Source organism: Loxodonta africana, chromosome 10, assembly GCF_030014295.1.
Source record: "Loxodonta africana isolate mLoxAfr1 chromosome 10, mLoxAfr1.hap2, whole genome shotgun sequence".
NCBI classification, from domain to species: Eukaryota; Metazoa; Chordata; class Mammalia; order Proboscidea; family Elephantidae; genus Loxodonta; species Loxodonta africana.
This window is the reverse complement of record NC_087351.1, coordinates 107,180,860-107,205,273: the sequence shown is the minus strand read 5'-3', so window position 1 is coordinate 107,205,273 and position 24,414 is coordinate 107,180,860. Positions and strand designations below refer to the sequence as shown.

Sequence of the window (24,414 nt, the reverse complement as noted above, 5' to 3'; positions counted from 1 at the left end):
TGGATCCTGGCTGAAAGCAGAGAATACCAGAAGGATGTTTACCTGTGTTTTATTGACTATGCAAAGGCATTTGACTGTGTGGATTATAACAAACTATGGATAACATTGGGAAGAATGGGAATTCCAGAACACTTAATTGTGCTCATGAGGAACCTTTACATAGATCAAGAGGCAGTTGTTCAGACAGAACAAGGGGATGCTGATTGGTTTAAAGTCAGGTGTGCGTCAGGGTTGTATCCTTTCACCATATGTATTCAGTCTGTATGCTGAGCAAATAATCTGAGAAGCTGGACTATATGAAGAAGAATGGGGCATCAGGATTGGAGGAAGACTCATTAACAACCTGTGATATACAGATGACGCAACCTTCCTGCTGAAAGTGAAGAGGACTTGAAGCACTTACTGATGAAGATCGAAGAGCACAGCCTTCAGTATGGATTGCACCTCAACATAAAGTAAATAAAAATCCTCACAACTGGACCAACGAGCAACATCGTGATAAACGGAGAAAAGATTGAAGTTGTCAAGGATTTCATTTTACTTGGATCCACAATCAACACCCATGGAAGCAGCAATCAAGAAATCAAAAGACTCATTGCACTGGGCAAATCTGCTGCAAAGGACCTCTTCAAAGTGTTGAAGAGCAAAGATGTGACCTTGAAGACTAAGGTGCGCCTGACCCAAGCCATGGTATTTTCAGTCGCATCATATGCATGTGAAAGCTGGACAGTCAATAAGGAAGACTGAAGAAGAATTGATGCCTTTGAATTGTGGTGTTGGCGAAGAATATTGAACATTCCATGGACTGCTAAAAGAACGAACAAATCTGTCTCAGAGGAAGTACAACCAGAATGCTCCTTAGAAGCAAGGATGGTGAGACTGCGTCTTACATACTTTGGACATGTTGTCAGGAGGGATCAGTCCCTGGAGAAGGACATCATGCTTGGCAGAGTACAGGGTCAGCGGAAAAGAGGAAGACCCTCGAGAAGGTGGATTGACACAGTGGCTGCAAGAATGAGCTCGAGCATAACAATGATTGTAAGGACGGCTCAGGACTGGGCAGTGTTTTGTTCTGTTGTGCATGGGGTCGCTATGAGTCAGAACCGACTCGATGGTACCTAACAACAACATGTTTAACTGAGTATATAAAAAATACTTCAATATGTAATTAATGTAAAATTATTGAGATATTTTACATTCTTATTTTTGGTGTTTTAAAGCCTGGTGTGTGTTTTAAGCTTAAAGCACATCTCATTTTAGACTAAACACATTTCAAGTGGACTTGGCTACTGCCTACCGTATTGTATAGTGTAGGATTATACCATCTGGACACTTCGTGCCTTGGCTTTCTGAAAGGGTGATCAGAAATCTTGGGGTGAGGTCCAGTATGAGAGTTACATAGATGGAGGAGTGGGGGTACCCCAGGAGAGGGGAATGAGGTAATAAAAATAACTTAGGCATATAAAAATTACTGAGCACCTAATATGTGTCACGCACTGCCTTAAGTACTTTGTATTGATGAGTTCAATCCTCTCAGCCACCCAGAGGTTAAGAATGAGTTGCTGTTGTGTGAATTCCGACTTAGGGTCAGTAGATACAGTTATTGTTCCCATCTCAAAGATGAGGAAACTTGGCCTTACAGAGGATGGACAACTTCCCTGAAATCACACAGCTAGAAATTGGCAGTGCCTGGATTCTAGGCCAAGTCTACGTGTACTTAAGCGTGCTGCTACATTGCTTTGGTATGTGCAGAGGCCTGCAAGTAGGTCTCTGGAAGGCAGAGGCAAGGTCTGTGTGAGCCACCGTGACTGGAGCCTGGCATTTGGATTCGTAGTGCAGCTCCTGTGTGGCTTGTCCCCATGGAATGCTGTGACTCTACAGCTCTAAGATTCAGAAAGAATTGGGACATGCATTTGGGGCTGTAGACCAATTGCTGTCCACACAGGTAATGAACATATTCATCACCTCCAAAGGACTCCTTGGACCCCTTGGTAATCCCTCCCATCCCCAGGCAGCTTCTGATAGGCTTTCTATCACTATGGATTAGTTTGCATTTTCTAGAATTTTATATAAATTGAATCATATAGTATGTACTTATATGGGGGAAAGGGGTGGGTTCCTGCCCGCTCTTTCACTCAGCATACTTGAATGTCAACCATGTTGTTTTAAGTAGCAATAGTTGATTTCTTTTTATTGATGAGCAGTATTCCATTGTGTGGATCTATCACATTTTTTTTTGTGGATTTGTATATCTGCTTATCTGTTGGTGCACATTTACGATCTGTTTTTGGCTATTAAAAATAAAGCTGTTATAAGTGTTGGTGTACAGGTCTTTGTTTGGACACACACTTGAACTTCTGTTGGGTAAATACTTTCTGTTTGGTAGATACCTAGATGTGGAATGGCTGGGCCATGTGATAAGCATATGTTGTAACTTTTTGGGAGTTTCCAAAGTGATGGTACGATTTACTGTAACTCTCCAGGAGTTTTAAGAGTTAGAGTTGGTCTGTATCTTTGCCAGCAACACTTGGTGTGACCAGTCTTTTAAGTTTATTTTAGGCTCTTTAAATATTAGTGTTATTTCCTTGTGGTTTTAATTTGCATTTCCCCAGTGACTAATAAAGATCCCTGGGTGGTGCAGATGGTTTGCTCTTGACTACTAACTGAAAGATTGCCAGTTCAACCCCACACAGCGCCATCATGGAAGAAAGGACTGGCAATCTGCTTCTGTAAAGAGTATAGCCAAGAAAACCTGATGGAGCTCAGCTCTGTAACACATGGAGTTGCCATGAATCAGAATCAGTTTCACGGCGAGTTTGATTGGTATTGTGCAACTTTTTACTAGCTTATTCATATTTTCTTTGGTGAAGTGTCTGTTCGATTCTTTTGCCCATTTTTAATTGTGTTGTTTATTTTCTTATACTGAGTTTTGAGAGTTATTATATATTCTGGATGTTCTTGTTGTTAGCTGCTGTCAGGTTGAGCCCGAATCACAATGACCCCATGTGTGCCGAGTAAGTAGAACTGCTCCATAGGATTTTCAAGGCTGTGACCTTTTGGAAACAGATACCAGACCTGACTCCCGAGGAGCCTCTGAGTGAGTTTGAACTGCCAGCTTTTTGGCTAGTAGTCAAGCACTTACCGTTTGCACCACCTGGGGACTCCAACTTCTTTATCGGTACATGATTTACAGTTTTTTTCCCGACTCAGTGACTTATCTTTTCATTTTCCTAACAGTCTTTCACAGAGCAGAAGTTCGTTATTTTGATGAAGTTCAAACCATCAGCTTTTTCTTTTATGGATCTTGCTTTTGGTGTCTTATCTTAACAACCCTTTGCTAACCCAAGGTCGCAAAGATTTTCTCCTGTTTCATTCTAGAAGTTTTTTTTCCCCTAGTAGTTTTGGGTTCTGTGATCTTATTGAATTAATTCTGTGCGTGGTGAAAAGTATGGATTAGAGTTTTTTTTTTGACATGCAGATATCTCATTATTCTAGCACCATTTGTTGAAAAATTATCTTTTTGCTGCTGAATTACCTTAGTATCTTTGTTGAAAATCAGTAGCCATATATGTGTGGGTCTGTTTATGAAATCTCTGTTCTCTTTACACCAGTACTCCACTGTCTTGATTGTAGTAATATAGTTTTCAGTGTACAAGTTTTGCACGTCTTTTGTTAGATTTATCCAAAGTACCTCATATTTTTGATGCTGTTGTAAATGGTCATCTTAAATTTTCTGTTTGATTGTTGCTAATGAATAGAAATATGAGGGATTTTTATGTATTGATCTTGTATCCTGCAACTTACTTAGTTCTAGTAGTTTTTTGAGGATTCCGTAGAATTTTCTACAAAGATGGTCGTATCGTCCAATCTGAATACCTTTTATTTTTCTTGTCTTGTTGCATTGGTTAAAACCTTCAGTACAATTTAGAATAGAAGTGGTAGAGTGGCTATGATTGCCTTGTTCCTGATCTTTACAGGGAAAACATTCAGTCTCTCACCATTCAGTATGATGGTGTTTGATAAATATGCTTTATCAGTTTGAGAAAGCTCTCTTCTGTTTCTAGTTTATTGAGAGGTTTTTTTTTAAATCAGGAATGGATGTTGGATTTTTTTCAAATGCTTTTTCTGCATCTATTGAGATGATGTGTGGTTTTTCATTTTTAGTCTGTTGATATGGTAAATTACATTAATTTTCAAATATGAAGTTAAATTTGTATTCCTGGGATAAATCTAACTTGGCCACAATATATAATTCTGTTTATATATTATTGGATTCAGTTTGCTCAAATTTTGTTGAGAATTTTTGCATTTACGTTCATGGGATGTTGTTCTGTATTTTTTTTTAATAATGTCTTTGATTTTGAAACAGCAATACTGGCCTCATAATGACTTATGAAGTATTTTCTCCTCTTCCATTTTCTGGAAGAGCTTGTTTGGAGTTGGCATTTCTTCTTCCTTAAATGTTTGAATTCAAATTCATCTGGGTCCGTACTTGCGTTTGGAGAGGGGTTTTAACTACGAACTCATTTTCTTTAATAGAGATAATTCAGGTTATTTATTTTTTCTTGAGTGCTTGTTTTCTACTTACGGTCCTATCAGTTTTTGCTTCATTGATTTTGAAGCTCTGTTATTGCATAAACACTTAAAATTGTTAATATCCTCTAAATGAATTGACGCCTCATGATCGAATGACACTCTTTATCCCTGACAATATTCTTTGTTCTAAAACCTAATTCAACTATTAATGTAGCCATTTCAGCTTTATTTTGATTAATATTAGCATACTGTGTCTTTTTCCATATTCTTACTTTTGACTTGTGTTTTTATATTTAAAGTGAGTTTCTTGTAGGCAATATGTAACTGGATCTTGCTGTTTAATCTGACAATCTCTACCTTTTAATTGAGGTGATTATTGGTAATGATTGGGTTTAAGTCTCTTATTTTGTTTTTTGTTTTCTTTTTGTCCCATCTGTTCTTTGTAACCTTTTCCCTTTCTCTGCCTTCTTTTGGATTGAGTGTTGTTTCCCCCCCACACCCCCATTTTCGTATGATACTTTATCTCTCTTGTTGTCTTACTAAGCTATACCTCTTTGTTGTGTCCTGTTAGTAGTTGCTTTGGGGTCACAGTACACATCTTTATCATAGTCTGCTTTCAAGTGATACTGTACTATTGTTAGGTGCTATCGAGTCGATTTTGAATCATAGTGACCCCATGTGACAGAGTAGAACTGCCCCGTAGGGTTTTCTTGGTTATAATCTTTTATCTTTTTATTGTGCATTAGGTGAAAACTTACATAGCAAATTAGTTTCCCATTGGATATTTTGCACACAAAGTGTTCTATGACATTGGTTCCGTTCCCCACAGTGTGCCTGCCCTGCCCCCATTTCTGTCCTAGGTTCCCGGTTTCCTTTCGTCCTGAATCGCTACCCCTTCCTGCCCGTTCCTGCCTTCCGTCTTTGCTTTTGGGCAGAGGCTCTCTTTTTGATCTCATATAGTAGTTCTAAGGAATGCGTTTATTTTATGGGCCTGTCTGTGCTTGGCTAATGGGAGATCTCTGGTAGTGACTTCACTCCAGTTCTGCAGGGTGTCTTAGGGCCACAGTCTCTGGGGTTCCTTCAGTCTCTATCAGACCAGTAAGTCTGGTCTTTTTTGTGAATTTGGTGTTTTGTTCTGCATTTTTTCTCCTGCTTTGTTGTGATCCCAGTCAGAGAAGTTGGTAGTGGTAACCGGGCAACATCTAGTTCTCCTGGTCTCAGGGTCATGTAAGCTGTGTTTCATGTGGTCCATTAGTCATTTGGATTAATTGTTCCTTTGGGTCTTTGATTTTCATAATTCTCTTTGCTCCAAATAATAAGAAACCAATAGTTGTATCTTAGATGGCCACTTGCAAGCTTTTAAGACCCCAGATGCTACTCAGCAGAGTAGGATGTAGAACTTTGTTATTCTGAACTGTTGTGCCAGTTGACATAGATGTCACCTGAGTCTGTGGCCTATTTTTGCTGTAAGTTTTACAGAAGCAGACCGCCAGGTCTTTGTCCTGAGGAGCCACTGGGTGGGTTCGAACTGCTCACCTTTTGGTCAGCGCTTAAGCATTTGCGACACCAGGGCTCCTTGATATCATACTACTCCTTGTATAAGACAAGAATCTTAGAAGGATTTGCTCTCATTTCTCTGTGCCTTGGCCTTTGTGCTTTTTATGTATATTTTATCTTTACGTGTGGCCGTGGTGGTGGTTGTAGGTGCTGTGGAGTCGGTTCTGACTCACGGGGACTCCATGTGACCGAGCAGAACTGCCCCATAGGGTTTTCTTGGCTGTAAACTTTACAGAAGCAGATCACCAGGTCTTTCTCCCGTGGAGCCACTGCGTGCTTTTCAACCTCAACCTTTCCGTTAGCAGCTGAGATTTTAACCATTGTACCACCGGGGTCACTTTTATGTATATTAGAAACGCCAAAATACATTTAAAAAAACTTTTTTTTGCTTTAAATAGCCAATTATTTTTTGAAGAAGTTTAATAATAAAAAGAAATCTTTTCGTATTTACCCCTGAAGTTACCATTTTGTCCCTTGGAAATCTATTAAATTGAATAGAATTCTGATTAGATTTGTTAACCTTTCTCATTGTATATATCTTAACCTCATTTGCATGTTTACTATTTCTGCTGCATTTGAAAAAACTTCTTAATATTATATATAGTTCATTATTAATTTTCTCTTGCTGTTTTGAATGTTACGCTGAATTTTTTTAGTTTTTTTTTACACCTTCTGTTTGGTGGTTTTTAAAATCCGTTTGGTCATTCTTTATTGATTTCTGTTCCTTGCAAATGCTTGCAAATTTGTCTTTGTGTTTTTAATTGTAAACATGGTTAGGCTGTATTCTGGATCTGATGATTCCCATATCCGAAGTCTTTTTACATCTTTTTTTGCCCTTTTTCTTTTTGTTCTTGCTTACTGTAGCTGGTTTCCTTGTGTAATTATTTTTCATGGAGAGCTGCAGCTTTTCTTTTGAAAATTATTTGTGAGAATTCTTTAAGCCTTTGACAAAGATTTCTTACTTCAGAGAGCATTTATTTGCTGCTTCTTGGAGCATTATCACTTTGGAACTACTTTAATTTTAAATATAGATTCAAAAGGTCTGAATTTCAAATTTTTTTTTCTATTGTACTTTAGCCGAAGGTTTACAGAACAAACTAGTTTCTCATCAAACAGCTAATACACGCGTTGTTCTGTGACATTGGTTAACAACGCCACGACATGTCAACCCTGTCCCTTCTCAACCCTGCGTTCCCTATTACTAGCTTTCCTGTTCCCTCCTGCCTTCCAGTCCCTGCCCCAGGGCTGGTGCACCCGTCTAGTCTTATTTTGTTCCATGGGGCTGTTCAATCTTTGGCTGAAGGGTGAACCTCAGGAGTGACTTCGTTACTGAGCTGAAGAGGTGTCCAGGGGCCATACTCTCATGGTTTCTCCAGTCTCTGTCAGGCCGGCAAGTCTCGAGTTCCTTTTTGAGTTAGATGGAGCTACTTTAAATGCTCAGTTTTGAGGGATTTGGTTTGGTTGGTTGTTTTGACCACTCAGCTGATGTGAATTTGGGCTGCATATGTACACATTCAAAGGCCAATTTGAAAATTTCAAACACAGGCAAAGTACATAGTGCTATTTTAAAATTTTCTGAAAACCTAAGAAAATTTCCTTTTGCTCTTTCCTTCATCACCAAAAAAGATAGTTTTATTCCCTTCTCCCTTTTGAAGGTCTCTGGGTGGCACAAATCGTTCATTTTTAACTACTAACTTAAGGGTTGGCAGTTCAAACCCATCCACCAGCACCATGGGACAAAGGCCTGGCGATCTGCTTCCATACAGGTTGTTGTTAGGTGCCGTCGAGTTGGTTCTGACTCATAGCGATCCTTCGTACAACAGAACAAAATACTGTCCCGTCCTGCGCCATCCTCACAATCCTTGGTATACTTGAGTCCATCCTTGCAGCCACTGTGTCAGTCCATCTTGTTGATAGGGTCTTTCTCTTTTTTGCTGACCCTCTGCTTTACCAAGCACGATATCCTTCTCCAGGGACTGGTACCTCCTGATAACATGTCCAAAGGGTGTGAGACTAAGTCTCGCCATCCTTGCTTCTAAGGAGCGTTCTGGTTGTAATTTTTTCTGAGACAGATTTGTTCTTCTGGCAGTTGATGGTATATTCGGTTTTCTTCGCCAACACCATGATTCAGAAGCATCAATTCTTCTTGGGTCTTCCTTATTTATTGTCCAGCTTTCGCATGCCTGTGAGACGATTGAAAATACCATGGCTTGAGTCAAACACACCTTAGTCCTCAAAGTAAGATCTTTGCTTTCTAAGACTTTAAAGAGGTCTTCTACAGCAGATTTGCCCAATGCAGTACATCTTTTGATTTCTTGACTGCTGCTTCCATGGGTGTTGATTGTGGATCCAAGTAAAATGAAATCCTTGACTCCAGTCCTTTGTACCTTTATCATGATGATGTTTACTGGTCCAGTTGTGAAGGATTTTTATCTTCTTTATGCTGAGCTGTACAGCCAGGCAAACGCTATGGAACAGTTCTGCTTTGTAACTATGAGTTGGCATCAAGTAGACCGGCAGTGCTTGGGTTTAGTTTTGGTTTTCTCACCTTTGACATGGTTTGTCAGTATCCTAAACATCGTTTTACAAAGAACCAAATGAGTAACGTACCAATATAATTCCAAATTGAATTTTTCCCATCTTAAATGTCTTGGGAAGGTATTTATTGTGTAGATTCCCACCCCATCTCCAAATATGTTGTTATTCCTTAACAATAACAAAAACACAAACACAGAAAACTTCCCCTTTATCCCTTTATGGTTTCATTGCTCAGGCATTTATCTTTAGCTCATGTTTGGTGACTTCAGACCTCAATGCCCATCTATAGGCTACATATGGGTTGGGCAGACTTTTCCCCAGGCCCCTAATTGCAGTTGCAGTGCTCTGGGGGAGCCTGTGTAGGGTAGGGGAGCTTTGGATTGGCTAGGGTGGCCCTAGGCTATTTCAGGGTGTTTCATCCTCTGCAAAACCTAGGGAAAAGTATGTGCATCTGTTGATTCACTTTTTTTTTCTTTTTTCTGAACTTCTAAGGAAGTGGAAAAACTCTTGCCTTTGCCATTCCAATGATTCATGCGGTGCTGCAGTGGCAAAAGAAGAAGCCTGCGTCAGCTCCAGGTAGTACTGGAGTGCCACCTGGAGAGGCCAAAGCTGAGACTGGATCACCACACGTGACTGGAACTGAGTCTGGAACATTGCCTGATGAGACTGGAATGGAGAGTGAAGCAGTGTTCAGTGAGGCTAAAGCTAAAGCTAGTGTGCCACCCTGCAAGGCCAGAGCCAAGACCAGAGCTACCATCTCAGACCAAGTGCTGCTCCTCTGTGATGATGATGCTGGTGAAGGACCTTCCTCCCTGATCAAGGAGAAGCCCATCTCTAAACAGAATGAGGACGAAGAGGAAAAGCTCAATGAAGTGCAGCCTGGAGAGTTGAAACAAGAGTCAAATGGTGAAATTGCTACCTGTAAAGAACATCCAAGACATCCTCTCCTTGGACTGGTTCTGACTCCCACTCGCGAGCTGGCTGTCCAGGTCAAACAGCACATTGATGCTGTAGCCAAGTTTACAGGTGAGGTTTAGCTCCATTTAATAAATGTTTCCTGAGGGCATCCTAGATGCTGGGGTAGCAGAGATTAATGAACCGTGACTCCTGTCCTCTCGGGGAGTCTTTCTGTAGTCTTAAGTCCTAGAGAAAATTATTCGAGCGACTGTTTTCTCAGTTCTCCAAAGATAGATCGCTAGTGCCATTCTAGATGCATAGAACATTAGTTAATTTATTGGATACAGTGGATGCTTAGGGCGGGGTGGCAAACTGCGTGTTTTTGTAAATAGTTTTACATTTGTTAGATATTTTCTGTAGGGTCACTATGAGTCAAAATCAACTCGACTGCAGTGGATTTGTTTTTTGTTTGTTTTTTTAATGTATGTTTTATGGCTGCTTTTGCACTACAAAATCAGACTTGAGTAAAGTTAGTAGTTGTAACAGAAACCATCTGGCCTGCAAAGCCAAAAATGTTTGCTATTTGACCTTTAAAAAAAAAAATGGCAGTTTTTGCCTTAGGGCATTATAACTTAATTCTCTGAGGGGATCCCTTTTTTGCAAGGGCTGCACAGTGGAAATTTTGTTTTCATAATAAAAGCAGCAGTTATTATTGATCTCTTACTACGTATAGGTGTTTTACTTGCATGATCCTATGTGTTTCTTCCCACACTGAATATCATGAGAGAGGAGAACGGAGCACAAGAGGAGATTCATATTCATTCTAGTTCTGGGGAATGGGAAGGGCTTCCTAGGAGAGTTGTGTCACACAGCTGCCAGTACCATCGTTCCCAGCACTGTGGTGCACCAGTGCTCAGTTTTTCCAGGGCTTTGGAGGCAGGCATATGCGGGGTCAAATCCAGACCTTTTGTTCTGGTTGGAGAGGAAAAGTAAAAAGAGATGAAGTTGGGGAAGTAGCCAGGGCCCAGATCATAGGAGGCTTGGTAAGCCCTCCTATGGCATCAACGTCAGACCAGGCTGGCTTTTTAGCACCCTCCTGGAGAGGGAGCCCTACTGGTGACTGCCTCTGCAGATCTGGGGGCTCTTATGCCAGCTGTGTAAGAAAATAAGCAGTGAAGAACTAGATGGTGCCCAACTACCACTACTGACCATTCTAATAAGGCCACAATAGATGGACCCTGATAGAATGGGAGAAAAATATGGAACAGAACCTTAAATTCCTTTAAAAAAAAAAAGAAAGAAAAAGAGAACTGCTAGACTGATTGAGACTGGAAGACTCCCCTGAGACTATTGCTCTGAGATACTGTTTAAGCCTTGAACTGAAACTAACCCGAGGTCATCTCGTAGCCAAATAACAAATTGGCTCAAAAAATAATATCACCTGTAAGTACTACGATCCTTTTTAAAATTACCTGTCGTTGTTATTAGATGCTGTTGAGTTGGTTCCAACTCATAGTAACCTTCTGTATAACAGACCAAAACACTGCCCCATCCTTTGCCATCCTCATAATTGTTATGTTTGAACCCATTGTTGCAGCCACTCTGTCAGTCCATCTCATTGAGGGTCTTCCTCTTTTTCATTGACCCTCTACTTTACCAAGTGTGATGTCCTTCTCCCGGACTGGTCTCTCCTGGTAACATGTCCAAAGTACATGAGATGAAGTCTCGCCATCCTCGCTTCTAAGGAGAGTTGTGGCTATACTTCTTCCGAGACAGATTTGTTCATTCTGGCAGTACATGGTGTTAGTTATCTAGTGATGTTATAGCAGAAATAACCACAAGTGGATGGCTTTAGCAAACATTTTTATTCTGTCACGGTTTAGGAGGCTGGAAGTCTGAATCCGGGGCACCTCTAAGGGAGGGTTTTCTCTCTCTGTCGTCTCTGGGGGAAGGTCCTTGTCTCCTTTGAGCATCTGTAGGCCCGACATTCCTTGGTGATCTCCATGTGTCTGGGCATCAATCTTCCCCTGGGCCTAGGAGGTTCTCAGTGCAGGGACCCTGGGTCCAAAGGCTGTGCTCCTCTTCCAGCTCTTCCTTCTTGGGGGTAGTGAGGTCCCTCTCCTCTCTGCTCACTTCTCTCTGTTTTTTATCTGTCATGAAATAAAAAGTGTGACTCAAGCAAGGGTGTGACTTGAGTCTTACCCTTTTGTAAGGCTGTGACTCAAGATACACCCCACACTGATAGTGTCTCATTGACATATAGAGGTTAGGATTTACAACATATCACAAAATGGAGGATGATTACATCAGATCACACCATGGAAGACAACCACACAATACAGGAAATCATAGCCTAGCCAAGTTGATACATTTTGGGGGGACACAATTGAATCCATGACACGATATATTCAGTATTCTTCTCCAACATGATAATTTAAATGCCTTAATTCTTCTTCAGTCTTCCTTATTCGTTGTCCAGCTTTTGCATGCATATGAGACAATTGAAAATACCATAACTTGGGTCAGCCACACCTGAGTCCTTAAAGTCACATCTTTGCTTTTCAACACTTTCAAGAGGTCTTTTGCAGCACATTGGCCCAGTGTGGTAAGTCATTTGATTCATGACTGCTGCTTCCGTGGTCATTGATTTGGATCCAAGTAAAATGAAATCTTAGACAACTTAAATTTTTTCTCCGTTTATCATATTGCTTATCGGTCCAGTCGTGAGGATTTTCGTTTTCCTTGTGTTGAGGTGCAATCCATGTTGAAGACAGTGGTCTTTGATATTCATCAGTAAGTGCTTCAAGTCCTCTTCACTTTCAGCAAGCAAGGTTGTGTCATGTGCATATCGCAGGTTGTTAATGAGTCTTCCTTCAATCCTGATGCCCCACTCTTCTTCATATAGTGCAGCCTCTCATATTATTTGCTCAGTGTACAGATTGAGTAAGTATGGTGAAAGGATACAACCCTGACACACACCTTTCCTGTTTTTAAACCATGCAGTATCTCCTTGTTCTATTGAATGACTGCCTCTTCATCTATGTACAGGTTCCACATGAGCACAGTTAAAAGTGTTCTGGAATTCTCATTCTTTGCAATATTGTCCATAATTTGTTATGATCCACACGGTCGGTTGCCTTTGCATAGTCAATTAAATCACGTATATGAGACCAAATGGTCAACAGTTACTTTAAAACAAAGACGAGAACGAAAGGGGACAGAGAAACAATAATCACAATGGAAATAATGAGAATTCATGCATTGTGAAGAATGTAAACAAGTCACTGAATAACTGGCATAGAAATTGTTGAATGGAAATCTAAACTGCTGTGTAAATCTTCCCTGGAAATATTATCTAAAAAATTAAAACAAGCAGCCTGACTGAGGAACAGTGCACTTTAATCTTTTGTGTGCCATAGGAATTAGAACTGCTATTTTGGTTGGTGGAATGTCCACGCAGAAACAGGAAAGGATGCTGAACCGCCAGCCTGAGATTGTGATCGCCACTCCAGGCCGGCTGTGGGAGCTGGTTAAGGAAAAGCACCCGCATTTGAGTAACCTTCGGCAGCTCAGGTGAGAGACAGAACTTCTCTTTTGTTTCCTTACCTTCTGGTCTGAAGTGGGTCTGAGGTGACATGGTAGGGTGTGTAGTGTCTCAGTGTCCCAGAGTGCCATGGTGGGATACCAGGAGACCTCAGCCTTCTGAAAACCAAGTATGCATGAGAGTGATTAACTGAGGTACTGGTGGGGTGTGTGCCTCTGTATTGGAAGGCTGAGTGGGTAGGTGGGAGGAGTGTGTGCTGTCGTTGGTTCCTCTGACCTGCTGCTAACTAGATGGTGTGGTTCTGTTTGGATTTGCAGGTGCCTGGTGGTGGATGAGGCCGACCGGATGGTTGAGAAGGGCCACTTCGATGAGCTCTCCCAGCTACTGGAGATGCTTAGTGACTCTCAATACAACCCAAAGAGACAGACGCTTGTTTTTTCTGCCACACTGACCCTGGTCCATCAAGCTCCTACTCGAATCCTTCATAAGAAGCACACCAAGAAAATGGACAAAACTGCCAAGCTTGACCTCCTCATGCAGAAGATTGGCATGAGGGGCAAGCCCAAGGTCATCGACCTCACGAGGAATGAGGCCACAGTGGAGACACTGATAGAGACCAAGATCCATTGTGAAACCGATGAAAAAGACCTCTACCTGTACTATTTCCTGATGCAGCATCCAGGCCGCACCTTAGTGTTTGCCAACAGCATCTCCTGCGTTAAACGCCTCTCTGGGCTCCTCAAGGTCCTGGATATCATGCCGCTGACCCTGCATGCCTGCATGCACCAGAAGCAGAGGCTCAGAAACCTGGAGCAGTTCGCCCGTCTGAAGGAGTAAGTCAGGCCTGTCCCTAGAGGCCCAGCCCCTATCTTCTGGGCCGGGGAGCCAGGGTGGTGGGGAGCTGGTGGGAGGCGACTTTCAGTCGCGAGGGCCTTGGTAGGAGGTAGCCTTTTGAGCACAGCATCAGGCAGGCTCGCTCTCACGCTGCGTCTGGTTGCTGGCGGTGCCCAGCAGGAACTCCAGTGAGAGTGATGACTGCCGCCATCGCTGGTTGCGGCTGGGTGGCTTCAGCTCACGGTGACCCCGTGTGTGTCAGAGCGGAACTGTATCCCCAGGGTTTCTAATAGCTAATTTTTTAGGAAGTAGATCACCAGTCATTTCCTCAGAGGTGCCTCTGGGTGACTTGAACCACCACCTCTTTTAGTAAGCGGCTAAGCGTGTTAACTGTTCATACCACAGTATCTATTATTACTGAACAAGTAAAATAGAATAAGTCTTACGCTGACACTTAAACTGCATTGTCACGTTCAGTCCTGTCTGACATCCCTGAGAAGAAGCGGAATAGATTCACGGTTAGCAGCACAGACCCTGGAACTGGGCTGCCTGCGGTCAAATTGCAGCTCCATCACTTCCTAGCTGCTCAGGTTACTTAACCTCTCGGTGCCTCAGTTTTCTCATCTGTAAAATTGGGGTAATAATAGAAGGTGCCTCTATCATTTAATCCTCTTATGAGAATTAAGTGATTGTGAATTCATGCGTATAAGATGTTTAGATCACTGCTTGGAGCCCTGGTGGTGCAGTGGTTAAGAGCTACAGCTACTAACCAAAAGGTCGGCAGTTCGAATCCACCGGCAGCTCCCTGGAAACCCTGTGGGGGCAGTTCTGCTCTGTCCTCCAGGGTGGCTGTGAGTCAAAATCAACTCGACAGCAACGGGTCTGATTTGGTTTTGGTACATAGTATGCACTTGGTAAGTGTTAGCTTTGATAATTACCGTTCCTACCACTTCCATTCCTCATGGTCATCATCATTCTCATTTTATAGATAAAGAAAGTGAGGTCTAGAGAAGCTCATCAGCTAGCCCAAGTTTTCTCAGCCTGGAAGTGTCAGAGCTGGGCTTCAGACAAGTCAGTCAGGCCCTAGAACCCATGCTCTGTCCCACCTCAGGGAGCAGGGTACATCTTGTCAAGATGAAGGCCTGGGAAGTTGAGGTAGACTATAAGTTGGCGTTTACCAACAGTATTTTGTCACGGTGTATTAATTTCTAGAACAACCTCCCTGTGACTGTTGGTAGGCATTTTGAGTGGTTTACTGGGATTAGTTTAGAGCAGGGCTTGGCAGTTTCGTAATTGCGACAGAGACTGTATAGCCCACAGAGCTGAAAATACTATCTGACCTTTTACAGAAAAGGTTTGCTGACCTCTGACATAGAGCAATGGTTTAAGGTTTTACAGACTGTAGTTTGCATCACATTCCCTAGTCCTGTCTCAAAGATACAGGGAATAGAAACCCTGAAGGGCCCAGAATCTTAAATTTTCAGACACATCTCAAGTGCTTTTGACTCTTCTCAAACCACAAATTAAGAAATACCACCCAGCACGTTTATCTAGTGTTTATTATGAACCAGGCACTGTTCTAGCTGCTGGTAGTATTAACAGTGAGTAATGCCAAGTCCTTGCTGTCATGGAGTTTACATTCTAGTGGAGGGAAATAATAAGTTTAAAAGTAAACATGTAATGTATCAAGTGGTCCTGAGTGCCAAGAAGTAAAGATGACAGGAGGTGGGAAAGGAGACTGGGGTGTGTGTGGTCAGGAAGCTTCTCTCGTAGGGTGAAATAGGATCAGAGAGCAAAAGAAACTAAGGGAATGAGTCTGAGGAAAGAGGCTCTGAAGGAAGAGCATGCTTGGCGTGTTTGAGGAACAGCAAGAAAGTCTGTCCGGCTGGAAGATTGGCATGAGGGGCAAGCCCAAGGTCATCGACCGGAAGGAGGGAAGTGGGAGGGTGACTGGAGACATGGTCACTGACTCAAGAGTATGGATGGCCTTACTCAGTTCACTTGAGGCGGTCTCGTGTTATTACAGGGTAGTCCCTCGTATTTAGTTCTCTTCAGGTGGTCCTGTATTATTGCAGAGTAGATTAGTTCCTTGTATTTAGTTCCCTTGAGGCGGTCGTGTGTTACTGCAGAGTGCAGCATGTTGGTTGTGGTCAGTCAGACCTAGGTTTGGATCCTGGCTCCACAATTTAATAGCCATGTATGTACCTTGGGCAAGTTAATCCCTGAGCCCCTGTTTTCTTCATCTGTAAAAGAAGATTAAATAGAGTATTATAGAGTGTTTAGAGTGCTCAGTAGGTGGAAAGAATTTAATTAGTACTACCTGTTAATTATAATTACTAATGAACTTCCTGTACCACAGCTGTGTTCTCCTGGCAACAGATGTGGCAGCCCGGGGTCTGGATATTCCTGAAGTCCAGCATGTCATCCATTACCAGGTAGGGAAAGCTGGGAATTTTTAGGCATCTCCCAGCATTGAATCAAGGAGTTTCATTTAAAGCAAAGGACAGGTGGTGAGGGAAGGGGAGGGAGGAGGGATTATTGGTCCCAAGGGCTCCTGCAGCAGAGAATACCAGTGACATCTGGTGCCCAGCTGCTGCCACTCTTGGAACACTGAGGTACGTAAATGGTAAGATACAGTCTCAAAACCTCTCGGCATTGGCCGAGAGTCAAATAGCCCGTCTTTGACTTGGGAGCAGTTACCTATAACCCGTCTTACAGTCTTAGTTTCTTCCATGAAGTAGATATATTAAGTGCGTAAAGTGGTGTAGAGAAGTAGCAGTGTGCTGGTGAAGAGGCCACCACAGATCCCACCTGTGTAGCCCGTGCAAGGCATTTAATTTCTCTTGCTCACTTATTAAATGGAGTAATTATGTACCTACTTCTTAGGGTTATTACTAGGCTGAAATCAGTTAATATGTGCAAAGAGCTTTGAAAGTCACCTGGCACCTTGTTACTAAATGTTAGCTGCTGTTGATAGTAGCGTTAATATCCATGCACGCTCCTAGTAAATATCAGCATAGAGCCGTGGTCATGAGCATGGGCTCCAGATCCAGACTGCCACAGTTCGAACCCCTGGTCTGCTACTTCATAGCCGAATAGCTCTGGACAATTCATTTAGTATCTCTGGTTTCAGGGTCACTGTTTGTAAACTGGGAGGAATAATAACCACCTGTACCCAACAGGGTTATCATGAGAATTATAAGGAGCTAGTGCGGATGAAGCACGATGTAAGCACTTACTAAATGGGAGCTATTGTAACATGATTACTATTTCTCCCCTTAATTCTTCATGCCTTTTTAGACTCTTGTAGGGTGCCAGCTCAGTTTAGAAAATCTTTACTCTTCCTCATTTTTCAGAGAAAGGGCTTGGACAGTCCATGTGGGAGGTCTCAAGGTGAACGATATGATTCTGTAGTCAGAGCCCCCAAGAAGTATCACATCAGGTAGAGGAGGTGAGGTGACCACAGCCATAATTTAAGGCAGAAGATACTAGAAAGTTATAAAATGTAGTGGGAGAGAATCAGCCTCTAGTATGGGAGGTTGGAAAGTACCTTCTAAAAGAAGCCTGGTATTTCAGGATGGAAAGGCTTTGGACATGTAGAGAGGTAGGAGAGGGAGGAGGACAGAGCGTGGAAGGAGGCAGTGTTTGGGGACAGTTGGCTTTGCGTGAGAAGAGGGCTCTGTTGGGAGAGGAATAGTTGCCAAGGCTGGGGGCAGGTCACTGAAGGGTCCGAGTGGCAGGCTGAAGAGTTGGACCTTTGTCCCATAGGCGAAGAATGGCAACTAGAGCTCATTTCTAGCACTGTCAGGAATAGTTCATAGTAGCTGCCTAGAGCACTGTGCTGAACAGAACACAGATGGTGAGATGTTGCCTGCTCTCGGGGGAGAAGACTTGTGTTTGATTAGCGATGTGGGAGTGCGAGGAGAGAGGAGTCAGCAGCGTCCCCTGTCAACCTTTGTGGCAGAGGCAGGGTGCTCAGTGCTTAGCATGGTCTCTGAGGTGGAGTCCTTCAGACTGAATTCTGGTTCTTCCACCTAGGAGAAGTTGCTTACCCTCTCTGTGTTTTAGTTTTCTGGCCTGTGAAATAGAATGTCATGTTGTACAGAACAGATGGGAATAATGCATGCACGCAGAGTGCTTAGAATTGCCTGCCACATTGTAATCACTCAGTAAATGTTGGTTCGGATTCCCATCCTCAGTCACCTACGCAGAGTTAATGAAGAACCAGTAGGGTTTCTTTAGTAGAGGGGGTAATATGGTCAGAGCAGTGACTCAGGAAGATGAGACTGGTAGTTCGGAGCCAGGGCAGGGGAGTGGGGAGAACGAGAGACCAGAGAGAAGTGACTGCAGTTGCCCAGGTGAGTGGCCATGAGGGCCTGAACGGGGACGGAGGAGGGGCAAGCGGACATGGGAGGACAGAGCCTGTCCAGTGAATGGGCTAACCTGGGAACAGTTTGAATGTGGGACTGAGGTAGCAGGATGGAAAGGCTTTGGACATGTAGCAGATCTGGTCCACAATGCTAGAGCAGATTCCACCTGCCAGCCTGGCTGGAGGGAGGCAGTCCAGTGATGGGATACGGCACTGAGGTGAAGAGCAGTGTTGGGCAGTCGCTGTGCGTTGACTTCGCAGTTCCTCCTTTGGCAGGTCCCTCGAACCTCGGAGATTTATGTCCACCGAAGTGGTCGAACAGCTCGTGCCACCAATGAAGGCCTCAGCCTGTTGCTGATCGGGCCTGAGGACGTGATCAACTTTAAGAAGATTTACAAAACCCTCAAGAAAGATGAGGACATCCCACTGTTCCCTGTGCAGACAAAGTACATGGATGCAGTCAAGGTAAAACCCGACTGCTTATCGGGGGATGCTGCAGCTCCCTCCAGGGTGCCTCGCTGTGGGCTCTGGCAGCGTAGTAACCCTTGGAAACTAAGGAATGGCTCTGCCAACAGCTGAGCAGGGAGATTTATAAAAAGGGACTGGGAGAAGAGAGAACAGGTGAGTGACCAAAGGTGTACGGTTGAGAACTGTGTCCTCACTCCTGGCTGTTGGAGTGTTCAGGTTCTCAGCTCAGCTGTGGGAGCCAGCTATGATGGCTGTTTGGACAACAGTGGGCAGTCTGGGTGCCCCTTCAGGTTGAATGATGCAGAGTGCTCCTGTTTGTTCCTTCAGCAAATATTTATGGAGTACCTACTGCATGCCAGCAGCTCTGTTAGATGCTGAGGATACAGTAGTGACCCAGACAGACAGAGTTCCTGTACTTCTGGGGCTTACAGAATTCTAGAGCTGTAAGGGACCAGAGAGAATGTCTTATCCAGCCAGTCCCCTCAATTCATAGAGCCGCAAGTGAGGTGTAGACAGGTTATGGCAGTTTAAGGCCACTCAACGAGCTGGCAGTAGAGGTCAGAGGTCAGAGTAGAGGTACAGTAGCAGACCTGGTTCAACCATTTCCTAGAGAGTTAGTTTTATTCATTCATTCAGCAGACATCTCTTGAATTCCTGTAATGTGCCAGACATGATGCTAGGCACTGGGCTTTCCTGGAGACGCAGTCAGTTCCCCATCATAGGCCTGAGGTCTAATGCTCACTATACAACTGCTTTTTTTCTCCCTGAAGAAATTTCAGATTTTTTTTCCTCAGGAAGCTCACTGTGTAAGTGACTCTAACATCTGCTCGTGCCTTGCTTAGAAGGTAATTTACACAAAGCAGGCAGTGTTTTGTGTTATTCCTGAGGAAAGCTCTCTGTCCACGTTTATGCCAGCTTACGACTCAGTATCAATTACAAGAACTCAGCAGGCCTTGCTCAGTGTGGACTCCCCGGCACCTTAGAAGACTGGACCTTACCACATCCCACCATCGTGCTTCCAAGGAGGTGGTGAAAGGGCCGAACACCTTTCCCCTTTGTCTCTTCTCACAGAAGTGAGTGTGGAGCATATGGGTCTGCTCAGATTGAAGAAATCTCACAAACTGATGCCAGTGATATCTAAATAAGTATTGTTTTTGGCAGAGAACTGAGAGACAGTAGAAAAATGCTTTTTGATTGGCCTGTTTCTTGGTTTCTTGAAGTTCTGCCCCATTGGTTGTTAGAAGAGAGTAATTAAGTCTAGTTCAGGAGAAGAGAATCAGCCGCAAGCAGAAAGTATGGGTACCTCGTGTAAACTTACCGTTTTACATTGCTATAATGGATAAGAAACAAACCGAGTGGAATAATGGAGAACAATGAAGATGAAGCTACTTGGATGAAGTCATGGGGAAAGCTACCCAGACAAGGTGACTATTAAGCTGAGCTCTAAGGCTGAGAAGGAGCTGTGTGTGTGTGTGTGTGTCCGTGTGTGTGTAGGTTGGGATGAGGTACCAGCAAGTGGAGAAGTGAGCAACTGGGGAGGAGCAAGAAGTAAGGATGAGAAGCTCAGTCAGAACCTGGTTGCGCAGGAGTGGATTTTACTGCAGGTGTGACGAGAGGCCAGTGTGGGTGGTTGCCTGCTCCAGAAAGTGACCTGCCATTTGCTGGAGGCCTCCCACATGCCAGGTCTTCCTGAGCATAAAGACAGTATTTAGAACAACTCCAGAGTTAGTTGTTGTTACCCCCTTTTCAGTTGAGTATGGTGCAGAGAAGTGACGTGACTTGCATAAGGCCTCACAGCTAGGAGACGACAGGCCATCTGATGAGAAGTCTTACGTGCTTTGAGCACGTTCGGCAGAACAGCCAAACGTGGCTTAATGCCACAGACCCTCCAGGACCCATAAACTCTTGGAAAATCTATGGTGTCTGGGAAAAGAGTTTGCCCTGGACACCTGTGGAGCCCTGGTGGCACAGTGGTTAAAAGCTTGGCTGCTAACCAAAAGGCTGGCAGTTCGAATCCACCAGCCGCTCCTTAGAAATTCTATTGGGCAGTTCTGCTCTGTCTTACGAGGTCGCTATGAGTCAGAATCGACTTGATGGCAGTGGGTGTTTCGTTTTGTTTTTGGACACCTGTAGGTTGACAGACAGGTTTCCAAGGAGTGGGGCTCTTCAGGTTTATTGTTTGGAAAGTCGGCTCGTGTGTGTGTGCACACATGGGGTGGTTGCTGCCTGGGTTGTATCAGACACTAAAACAAGTGCAAGGAGCCTTGGTAGCACAATGGTTAAGCACTTAGCTGCTAACTGAAAGGTCGGTGGTTTGAACCCACTCAGCGGCTCCACTGGAGAAAGACCTGGTGATCTGCTTCTGTAAAGAGTATAGCCTAGAAGACCCTGTGGGGCAGTTGTACCCTGTCACAGGGGGTCACTGTGAGTCAGAATCGGCTTGATGGCACCTAACAACAAAACAAATGCATGGCGATGGGAGTCGACCTCACCTCAGTGACATTGAGCTTTTTTAAAACATGATTTACATGAGACTTTGGTTCCCAGAGGTCTGAACCCACTTTCAGATAAACGCTTTCTGTTGCTTTCCCCCAGGAGCGAATCCGTTTAGCCCAGCAGATTGAGAAAGCCGAGTATCGCAACTTCCAGGCTTGTCTACACAACTCTTGGATTGAGCAGGCAGCAGCTGCCCTGGAGATTGAGCTGGAAGAAGAAATGTATAAGGGTAAGATCTTGGGTGGGTGAGACTTGAGGAAGGTGCACTCAGTTTTTTTTTTTCCTTCAACTTTTGTCTAGTGGGAAGCACCCCCACTACCCTTGCTTCTGTCAAACACCCTTTACGTCTTTGCTGACAGGCCCAAGTCTCAGATGAGCCTAGCGCCCCCAGCTTTTGTTCCCCTGTCTTACTGGCCTCTGTCTGGAGTTCAGCGATGAAGGGAGCAGGCTCTGGGGCCAGACCACCTGTGTTTGAATGCTGGCCCTGTTCTGTAACTAGCTGTGTAATCAGGTCAAGTTATTTAACCTCTCTGTTACACCCCAGTGTTTTCATCTGTAAAACAAAGTACATAGAGTACCTACCTCAGGGGGTTGTTGTAAAGATTGCTTGACTTAACACTTGTAAAGTGCTCAGGGCAGTGCCTGGCAAATAGAAAGTATTCAGTTCATTTTGAGTTCTTATCATTATTACACCTGCCGTCCAAGTGGGCAGAGCACATCGTGTCGTCATCTCATTTGATGATCTCCACAGTCTAAGGGCATAAACAGAGCAGGCATCATTGACCTTTTACACGCGGGACCTGGAGGCTTAAGGAAGAGCGATTTGTGCTGGAAAACAGCACCCCCACCAGGCAGTTCTTGAGCCCCCACTCTGTACCTGGGCCAGGTGCTAAGGATTCAGGGATGAATCTGCATGGTCTCTGCTCTAGGAAGGCTCACGTGTCCAAGAAGTGGCAGAACCACAGCTGGAACTGAGGACGTCTGGTTATGTCCAGTGCACTCCCCACCCCATCAAGTTGAGCAGCTCAGTTGAGGTGCTGGCATCTCAGACATCCAAAAGGCATACTGCCCAGCACAGTTGCCAGGAATCAGAGCTCTGGGGCTGTTGGCACTGAGCTGGTCCTCCTGGCAGCTCAGGCTTGGGGTTCTTCCACCTGTGTGTGTGTGGTCAGCACTGGAGGTGCCGTGTCAGGGGGCTGGGTTCACTCTCTCCTGAGGGGTTTGTAGCTGTCAAGTCACCAAACCCAGGCAGCACTGGGAGGAGTAGGAAGAAAACTGACCTTTGAGCTGGGAGACATGGCTTCTGATCTGTTTGACAGCGAGCTCTGAGCTCTTACACAAATGACTTCCCTAAGCCTCAGTTTCCTCATCTGTAAAATGAAGATAGTAACTGTCTTAGAGGGTTCTTATAAATGACAGGGTGGCCCTGAGGATCCCTCGTGAACTGTTAGAAGTTAGCCATTCACAGTCGTTGTCAAGCAAGCACTCACTTCTGCCGAGGAATTTTGTGCCCTGCCTCACCAAGAGTTCTAAAACATTTTAATTACGGGTATTACCCATCCAAGGAAAGAGAATGTCTCTAAAAACCATAGTAAATAGGATCTGTTTTGTATTGTGTTTCAAGGAGGAAAAGCTGCTGAGCAAGAAGAGCGTCGGAGACAGAAACAGATGAAGGTCTTGAAGAAGGAGCTGCGTCATTTACTTTCCCAGCCGTTGTTTAAGGATGACCTGAAAACCAAGTATCCCACTCAGTCCGGCAAGCCCATCGTCGTGTCTGCTCCAAGAAGTGGTGAGTCTGCTTTGAGCTGCATCTCCAAACAGAAGAAGAAGCAGCAGCTAAAAGAGCAGCAGCAGCAGCAGCAGGCGCCGCCACGGTCAAGTACCGGTGCAGAGTAACCCCCCAGGGCAGGGTTGGTGCCAGCACAGCGATGTCTGTTCTCTGCTGTTCTGTGAGGCCCTCGTCCCCACTGTCTCCCTCCACCCCATGTCAGCCCCGTTACAGAGTCCCCTGTTGGCCGCCACTCCTGCACAGCAGGGAGACCTCCCGCAGAGTTGTGTTGTTGGGGAGGAAGAGTTCTGTGTTCCAGTGTTACAGGCTTTGGGATGTTCCCCTTGATTTCCTACAGTAAAAACCGTGGTCAGAGCCGGCATGTCACCTTGAATTTGTAGCCAGAAGATGGGCTGTGGTGCAGTTGTGTGGTGTACGGAGTTCTCTGGGCCAGCATGGCGCTAGGCCCTCTGGGCGGGCAAGCATAGTGCCGTGGTCCTCTGGCTGCAGGATGCTGGTGGGAGCATCTCACCTGCTGGGCGGCACGGGTGGAGCAGGAGGCAGGAGAGTTGTGTGGCTTGCTGTGGAGTCGTTTCCGCCTGTCTCCTCAGTGTGATTTCCGACTTCTCCGTAGCAGAACCTTAACAGCTCCTTAGCTCTCTAGCACTGCTGGCTCATGGCTCTTGTGATGTCTGAGCCACCCTGGGAGGTGGGTAGGGAAGAAGTTACTGTCCTCAGGGTCCAAGAGGACAGTGGCTTCCCCAGGGGTCACAAGCTAATGGCGGGGGAGCAGTAATGATGTGATGAGTCAGGCCAGCGAGGCCGGGGATCTGGCCCTGGCCAATTTCTCCAGGCTTGTCTCCACTTCCTTCTCCATATCTGGCAGAGCTGCTTGCTGCCTGCGGTCCTTTGCACTCCTTGGCTTGTCCCCAGCCCTGTGCACAGGTTTTGCCCTCAGCCTGGATTGCCTTCTGCCTTTTCCATCCTGGAGTGTAGATGCCCTTTAGGTCCCCAAGTCCCTGGAAGGGTGAAGCGCTCCTCCTGCGCGCTCCCACAGCACCCCACGCTCACCACACTGTAGCAGTAGCCACACTGCTGTTTGCCTGCTGGCTGACTGCCTCAGGCTGTGAGCTAGGGGGAGAGCGAGCCTGCTTTATTCCCCCGTGCAGCCCAGCCTGCTGCTGAGGTCTGAAAATACTCGCTGAGGGAATGAAGGCCCTGAGGCTGCCCCAGCCATCTGTGGATGGCTCTGGGTGAGTAGCCACAGCTGCCACAGTCGGGAGAAACACACCTTCGGGTTTCTGGACAGCTCAAGGGAGTCCATGCATTTGAAGAGGGTACACAAATGGACCCAGACACACCAAGATCCAAGTAACCCGGCCTCCCTCGCCTCATGGTGGGCAGGGT

The 24,414-nt window shown here is 44.8% G+C and overlaps 1 protein-coding gene across 5 annotated transcripts in view; it reads left to right on the top strand.

Annotated features, from left to right (window-relative positions):
• DDX24 (DEAD-box helicase 24) overlaps positions 1–23,382 on the top strand; it is a 60,294-nt gene extending 36,912 nt beyond the window's left edge. For 4 of the 5 annotated variants that reach the window (XM_064292909.1, XM_003408585.4, XM_023546528.2 and 1 more), the window contains exons 3-9: positions 9,124–9,657; positions 12,948–13,101; positions 13,390–13,905; positions 16,266–16,341; positions 18,552–18,740; positions 21,339–21,468; positions 22,864–23,382. In XM_064292909.1, the coding sequence (XP_064148979.1) occupies positions 9,124–9,657; positions 12,948–13,101; positions 13,390–13,905; positions 16,266–16,341; positions 18,552–18,740; positions 21,339–21,468; positions 22,864–23,135 (1,871 nt within the window). In that variant the 3' untranslated portion in view covers positions 23,136–23,382. Of the gene's footprint in view, positions 1–9,123; positions 9,658–12,947; positions 13,102–13,389; positions 13,906–16,265; positions 16,342–18,551; positions 18,741–19,658; positions 20,168–21,338; positions 21,469–22,863 lie in introns of those variants that run through there. The other variant, XR_010323220.1, reaches the window with a different exon arrangement.
• The last annotated feature ends 1,032 nt before the right edge of the window (positions 23,383–24,414 follow it).